At 46.0% G+C, this 8,228-nt stretch overlaps 1 protein-coding gene across 1 annotated transcript in view; it reads left to right on the top strand.

The window, feature by feature from the left end:
- dag1 (dystroglycan 1) overlaps positions 1-4,107 on the top strand; it is a 76,940-nt gene extending 72,833 nt beyond the window's left edge. The window contains exons 6-7 of the mRNA XM_080728635.1: positions 145-934; positions 2,099-4,107. Coding sequence (XP_080584761.1) covers positions 145-934; positions 2,099-2,721 — 1,413 coding nt within the window. The 3' untranslated portion in view covers positions 2,722-4,107. The remainder of the gene's footprint in view (positions 1-144; positions 935-2,098) is intronic.
- The last annotated feature ends 4,121 nt before the right edge of the window (positions 4,108-8,228 follow it).

An 8,228-nucleotide genomic window follows, 5' to 3' on the forward strand; every position in this document is an offset into this window, starting at 1 on the left:
TCGGCAAACAAAAGATGAATTGATCCCAGTGCATGACGGAGAACGATATCACGATACATTAAATCTCCACGATACGATTATCGCGAGTGTTTTTTTTATCACGATAAACAATAACATGGCTTATTGTCCCCTCCCTACATCCAGGCCACGGTGACCAGGCCCACGTTCGTGGTCCCCACGGCCACGCCGCCCACCCCCACCCCCACCACCAGGCCCACCAGGAAGCCCAAGAAGCCCAAGACTCCGGCGCCCCCCAGGGAGCCCAAGACCACCACGGCCAAGCCGTCCAGAAGCACCACGGCGCCGTCGCCCGTCGTCCCCGTCGTCCCCGTCGTCCCCGTCGTCCCCGAACTCCACAACAAGAAGCCCGAGCTGCGCAACCCCATCGACCAGGTCAACGCCCTGGTGGGGACCTACTTCGAGGTGAAGATCCCCTCCGACACCTTCTTCGACGTGGAGGACGGCACCACGGACAAGCTGCGCCTCTCGCTCAAGGAGAACCACAACGAGGCGGTGGGCGAGCGCTCCTGGATCCAGTTCAACACCACCAGCCAGCTGCTCTACGGCCTGCCGGACGCCCAGCACACAGGCAAGCACGAGTACTTCATGCACGCCACCGACAAGGGCGGCCTCAGCGCCATCGACGCCTTTGAGGTGCGCGTGAACCGCTGGCCCCTCAACGACAAGAGCCCGGTGCTCTTCAAAGCCACGTTCGACGGCGACCTGCAGTCGGTGACCAACAACGTCCACACCAAGATCCTGCTGGTGAAGAGGCTGGCGCTGGCCCTGGGCGACCGCAACAGCAGCACGGTGAGCCTGAGGAACATCACCAAGGGCTCCATCGTGGTGGAGTGGACCAACACCAGCCTCCCGCAGCACCCCTGTCCCAAGGAGCAGATCGCCGAGATGAGCGCACGGCTGGCCAAAGACAACGGTACGGATAGATAGGAATTTATCATACATAAATGTATGACACGAGTATGAGGCTCATGTGACCACAGGGGCGTCACAAGGCGTAGGAAAGTGGGACTGAGTTACCAGGGCCCAAGGTGGAGGGGCCCTATAGTAACTTTAGCTATTGAAAAATAGCAGATATACAAGCTCACAGCGCCGCGCTGCGAGCTTGTAGATCTGCTATTTTTGAAAAGTTGTGAAAATGTGCGCAAATCTTTGAATATATGTATTTTTTAAGTGAACATTTGTAACACAAATTTTGCTTCTGGGGGGGTCCCTGGAACTAAATATTTTGAGATGGGGGGGGGGGGGGTCCTTCACGTGAAAAAGTTTGAGCATCACTGACATGGAAACATAGGTTTCTTGGCACACATTTTCACGATTTTTCAAAAATAGCAGATCTACAAGCTTGCAGCGCGGCACTCGGTGCCGCGCTGTGAGCTTGTATATCTGCTATTTTTCAATAGTTAACATTCATGGGGGGCCCGCAGTGAATCCTTGTACCCAGGGCCCAGAATTTGGTGTGACGCCCCTGTGTGACCATAAAGGTATATTATGTGAACTACTGTACAGTACAGGGCAGGGCGACTTTGGTTACCCTGACTACGAAACCAATGTTTTTGGTTGTACTGTAGATTCTGACTAGTGGAAAGTTACCATTGAAGACACTACTGTCTTCTTGTTATGATTATGTGAACCAATCAAAGACTTCCACGGTTATACTGAAATTCTTTTATATGCTGTATGTCTGACCACCATCTTAGGGAGAGAGAGATAGAAAGCTGCCACGATATGGTATGCTCACTGTTTTGTCCTCATTGTCTGACTCTCTTCAAATAGAACAATTTAAGATATCGTCACTGTCGGGGCAGAAACCTCGTATCTCCAAGTTTCAAATTTGTACTTTTTTTTCGCAAAGTAAAGCCCTGCTTCATCATACAAGTACAAATACAAAATAGTGAAAGCAGCTGATCTATCGGCTGTTTTCACTAGTTTAAATCATTTTTAAAATGACAAATACAAAACAAACGGTTTTGGACATACAAGGTTTCCACCGGACAAAGACGATATTATAGTCCTTTGGCTGTCTCTTGAGTCTTATTTGGTTATGGATTTATTCATCCGTATTTATTTGATTCAACAGGCACGCCCAAGCAGTACTTCACCAGCACCATGGGGGCTGAGTTCAGGCCCACGGACGTCGAGGTGATGGGCAAGGCCAGCTGCCGGATGTGGTCCTTCGTGCCGGAACAACAAATCCCCATCCTAGAGATCCAGGCCGTGACGCCGGCGCTGGGCACCGGCCGCCAGAGCACGGACGACGTCTACCTCCACACGGTGATCCCCGCCGTGGTGGTGGCCGCCATCCTGCTGATCGCCGGCATCATCGCCATGATCTGCTACCGCAAGAAGCGGAAGGGCAAGCTGACCATCGAGGACCAGGCCACCTTCATCAAGAAGGGCGTGCCCATCATCTTCGCCGACGAGCTGGACGACACCAAGCCCCCGCCCTCCTCCAGCATGCCGCTCATCCTCCAGGAGGAGAAGCCCCCGCTCCCGCCGCCCGAGTACCCCAACATGGCCACGCCCGAGACCACGCCCCTCAACCAGGAGATGCTCGGGGAGTACACGGCCCTGAGGGACGAGGACCCCAACGCGCCGCCCTACCAGCCGCCGCCTCCCTTCACCACCCCCATGGAGGGCAAGGGCTCCCGTCCCAAGAACATGACCCCCTACAGATCCCCGCCCCCCTACGTGCCACCCTAAGACTTGCCACCCCGCCCTCCCCTCCTCACGAGGGCGAGAGGGAGAGGACAACCCCGAAAAGGAACTGAGGATGACGGTTTTTCCTTGCTGATGTTTTTGTCTGTTTGGATATATACAAAGGGGGGAGAGGGGGGATTTGGAAAAGAGGTGCTATAAGTACAATACTGACAACTTGGGGATGGGGATGTGCGGGGAGGGGTGGTTTCAGGAAGAGAGATATAGGTTTGATTGGCTGTAAAAGAAGGCTGGGCAGGACTACTGGTTCAGTTTGAACCCCAGCTATTGCGGTGGCCTGCAAAAAGAACAGACAACGTCTTGTTAACGCCGGCTCACAAGCTGACCGAGGTGGTCGGCAGCGACAGTTGGGGAGAAGCGTTCTCCTAATCCCAGCGCTTTTACCTTTTTTTTTTTCTCTCTTCTTTTTCTTTTTCCTCCTCAATGTTGTTTTGAAAAATCAAGCTTTTGTTTTGGGGGGTTTTCTGTGTCTGCGTCCCCCGTTTTTCTGGTTTATTTCCGGACACACTTCTTCACGTCAAACTACTTTTTGCCTAACAGCGCTCCTTTTGTGCCCCCTTTTTAATAATAATACGAGAAGACAATGAACTGCCATCCAACCTGCGGGCAGCAACTCTGGTTTTTAATAAGGAGAAAGAGAGTGATTCTCCGAATATATGAACAAAAACAAGTCTTTATTGATTGCGAGGATTTTGTATCGGCCCTGCAGACAACACATACGAATGAGAGACGCGTGTGCGTGTACAGTGTGTGTACGCACGTGTGTGTGTGTGTGTGTGAGTATGTGCGCATGTGTGTTTGTGTGTGTGCGTGCAAGTAAGTGTGTGTGTTTTGGGACTCCATACAGTTTGCCTTTTTAACATCAGCTGTCCCATTTCTATCCTAATTCACAATGTCTAGTCGAGACGAGAATAACAAGGTAGCCTAAACAAAACGAATTAGACACGAATAATAAACGACGTTTGTTTTATTTTATCCATTTTAAAGATCCACTGTATATCGAAAAAGATGTTCTTCTGATAGATAGCATTATTATATATAAATATATATATTTTATTTTTTGGGGGTGGTGGTGGAGGAAATGATAGACGGAAGGAATAACTAAAATAATCTGCAGGAGCTCTCTTTGTTTTTCCCCCTCCTTGTTGAAACGATACGAACAGTCGAGTCAAACACCGGATGCTCTCCCGTTACGCAGAGATATCCTCGTTTATTGTCTTTACGCGCGGCAGATATTATGTGCGTGTTTGGCAGGGTGCGAGCGACAGAGTGGAGAATTAAAACGGAGTACAGCACAGCTGTTTGGTATCGGAGAGGGCGAGTGACTGAGTGGCTGGACGGGAGCTCAGTCACAGACCTGCCAGTCAGTCAGGGGCGTCACAAGGGGGCGGGGGGGGGGAGTTACTAGGGCCCAAGGTGGAGGGGCCTTAATTATTTTATGCTTTAGCTACTGAAAAATAGCAGATATACAAGCTCACAGCGCGGCACCGAGTGCCGCGCTGCGAGCTTGTAGATCTGCTATTTTTGAAAAGTCGTGAAAATGTGTGCAAATCTTTGAATATATGTGTGTTTTTTAAGCAAACATTTGTAACTCAAATTTTTGCTTCTGGGGGGGGGGGGTCCCTGGAACTAAAAATGTTTTGAGATGGGGGTCCGTGGCCAAATACGTATCATTTTTTTGGGGGTCCTTCACGTGAAAAGGTTTGAGCACCACTGACATAAAAACATAGTTTTTTCAAAAAACCTTAGAAGGATTTGAAAAAAGACTTTATTTATTTTTTCACGATTTTTCTAAAATAGCAGATCTACAAGCTTGTATAGCTTGTATATCTGCTATTTTTCAATAGTTGAAGCACAAAATGTGAATGAATCCTTGTACCCAGGTCCCAGAATTTGGTGTGACACCCCTGCAACGACCTGCCAGTTACATTGTGTGTGTGGAAACCATGTAACTGTCCTTTTCTCTTGCCTTTTCCGACAGATCGGGGGGCAAACCGTTTCAGAGACAGTCTTAGGCTTAGGTCCGGTCCGTTTTTGAGAAGCACGCGAGATCGCCGTTTCACACAATCAACCGGTTCCCCCGAATTCCCGCTTAGTTTTCACGCCAAAACGCCCGCCTCGTTTTTAGTTGATGTCGACGATCTTAACTGGCAGTGGGAATGCGATTTCCGCTTTTTTTTACAGTAATGCAACAAAAAAAAAAGTGTCTTTTTGTACATAAGGCGGTTTCACTTGTCAGGTCAGAGCGGTATTTACACGCCAGCTCCAGATGTCTTGTGTAAACTGGGGGGAAAGAGGAGCCCTGCAGTTTATTTTAGACCAGGGGAGAAATTATTTTTTTATGTGCCGAGGCTCGACTCTACTGCAGCTCTGGGGAGAGAGAAAGGAAAGCAAACAAAACATAAAAAACAAACAGCGTGCCAATGGTGAGAATGTCGCCGGTGAGGGACTGTAGAGTTAAGGCTCGTTCATACTCCACAGAAGGTGAAGGGCAGTTCACATGCGGTGTAGTTTTCTAGAGTCATACTAGGGTGAGGTGAGACTACACCGCGGTGAACCGCTCTTCACCTTCTGTGGAGTATGAACGAGCCTTCAACTCACACTGTATGCCTAATTTATGCTCCGCCGTACGACGGTGTCGCAGATAGGGCTGTCACAGTTATTGCATAATCGCCTAATCGCAATTATTTGACATAATCGCGTTAATTTTTCATAATCGTCATTATCGTTTCCATGTTGAAAAATGTTCATTATATTTAAAAAAAAAAAGTCATAAATAGTGGAAAAAGCAGATCTACAAGCTCACAACGCGTCGCATCGCGGCGCGTTGTGAGCTTGTAGATCGGCTATTTCCACCATCACTGTTCTTTGTTAAGCATAAAGTTGTCAAATATGTCAGTAATTTCTTTGTATATTTAGGTTATGTGTCATATCTACCATGTACAACTTCAAAGCCTAAAAGCCAAACAGAAATGTAATTGTCAACGACAAAAACACATTTAATTATTTAATCACAATTATTTGAGTGACAATTAATCGTTGTGTAAAATGTCATAATCGTGACAGCCCTAGTCGCAGACTGAAAATAGCAGATCTGTAGGATCGCGCCGCCTCGCGTCCGCGACGCCTTGTGAGCTTGTAGGCCGGCTATTTTCGGTATGATACGGCATCGTACGACTAAGTATAAATCGGCTCTAGAGGAGAGAGACAGAAGAGCTTATCGTCGTTGTCAGGTGGAAACCTTGTATGTCCAAGCCAATCTACAAGCACACAACGCCTCGCACCGCGAGGCGTTGTGTGCTTGTAGATCGGCTGTTTTCACTACGTTTGTGCGACAGCCTTGTATGATGAAGCAGGGCTTTACTTGGTGAAAAAAAACGTACAAATTTGAAACTTGGAGATACGAGGACAGTGACGATATGCTATTGTGAAGATGACAGAGAGAGGAAAGCAAGGGAGATGAAATATCAGAGGAAGGACATCACACAACAAACGGTCACGGAAAATCTCTAATTTTTTTACAAAGTTTTTGATACAGCCTCAAATTGTTTGATTATGAAAAGAAAAGAAAAAAACGAACAAAAAAAAAATACGATTAATGATTAGTCTTCTGCGATTTGTAAAATCCTAGCCTAGAGTATCGATTCAATTATGTACACCCTTTTTCTCTCTCTCTCATGGGTCACATGTTTCAAGTGTTTTTATTTTTATTTTTCCAGTGTGCGTGTGCGTGTGTGTGTGTGTGCGTTTGCATATAAAAAATGTATCTCCTGCTATACAAAAAGTTGGAATGACCCGTATTTTATGTAATCAAAAAATGTTATTTTTATGCCCTAACGATTTATTTTTTGTTTGTTTGTTTGTTTTTGTTTTGTTTTTGTTTTTGACTGAAAGTGACCCTTTGCAATAATAATGTGTGTTGCAGTCCGTTTGGTGACTGGTCGATGCAGGTTCAAAGCGAGTTGTTACACGTACAGAGTGTATCATGATGTAGTTGGTTCTCGTAGGATGCCAAGGCTTTTTTGCTTAGCGAGTGTGCATTGTCATAATAAAACCAACTGGTACGATTAAAAAACATAAATAACCACTCTTGACACATGTGTTTGTCTCAGAAAAAGGGGGCTGCTGCTGTCTCTCTAGGCAGAGGTGTCAATTGGGTATGGCAGCTATACCATACCTTGGCTACAGGGGAAAAGAAGAAAATGTACTTCTTAAAATAAATTCATCATGCCTGTTGCTAAGGTATGGCAACATGACTGGTGTCTTGCACGTGTGCGAAGGCGCGCGTGCAAGACACCAGTCATGTTGCCATACCTTAGCTTTTGCTGAACTGACGCCACTGCTTGTAGGGGTGTAACGATACATGTAATAGCGATACGATACGCATCATGACACATGGTTGACGAAGGTGATATTGGTTCATTTGTGGTGATACGATACAATTTCATTCAATGATTTAAAATAGATATAGTAGCTATTTAGCAAAGAAATGACATCGTGAAACGTGCCAATAGTACTTTTTTTTAAGGGAAATCTTATTATTATGGATATGAATCACTAAACACTGTGATTTTCTAGCAAATACATGGACATTATATTTCAACACATGGACATGCACATTGCAAATTAACCCTATCAGTGCCAGCTTTCACCACTAGAGGGCGCCCAGTGGCCAAAGAATTCATCATAAAGATACACTGTTACATGCACAAGCCCTGCGCAGCCATGATGCACCAGAACACTTTCCTCTGTTCATTTACAGGAACAGGATGAAGTTAGCTTGAAGTTAGCTATTGGCTACCAAGCATTTTAGAAGACCTATTTTTGGCGATTTAGCCATGATTAAACCTTGCACACCTCATGGATATGCTTGGAACAGAGAAAATGAGCTCTAAAGATCCTGGATTGCATTGGAGTGGATGGTAAATATCGGCGGCGCGACGCTCTCGCGGGCCGTGTAAACAGAATATAGTGGGGTTCAAAAAAAAAAGTAACTTAAAAAAAAATTAAAAAATAAAAAAATTTACAAAAAAAAAAAAAAAAATTATATCCCGAACTAGTTCGGGATAGGCACTCAGGACGTTAATACGGCCCAAATTATCCCGAACTAGTTCGGGATAGGCACTGTATGAGTTAAAATTGAATTTCGGTCCAGTAACAGTACTATATCGTTACACCCCTACTCTTAGTAGGGCAGGAGAGAGGGGTCTACCAGCACCCCAATGACATGTTTTCGAAACCTGTTTTTTTTGGACCGTTATGATGTCTAGTTATGATTTCTGCTTGTTGCCGTCGCCAACTAATACCCCATGGGGTTCATTTTTAACCTTTTCTCACAACTATTCCCAATCTGAACCATACAATGGTCATAACAGAAAATGCCATAACGCTTGATGTAAACAACCTACAGGGACAAATGAACACACTTTTCTATATGATTTTGACCCAGGGAATTCATTAAAGTGGTTATTTTTTACATTTAAGCACATCTT

Source organism: Nannobrachium achirus (assembly GCF_963921795.1).
Source record: "Nannobrachium achirus genome assembly, chromosome: 6".
NCBI classification, from domain to species: Eukaryota; Metazoa; Chordata; class Actinopteri; order Myctophiformes; family Myctophidae; genus Nannobrachium; species Nannobrachium achirus.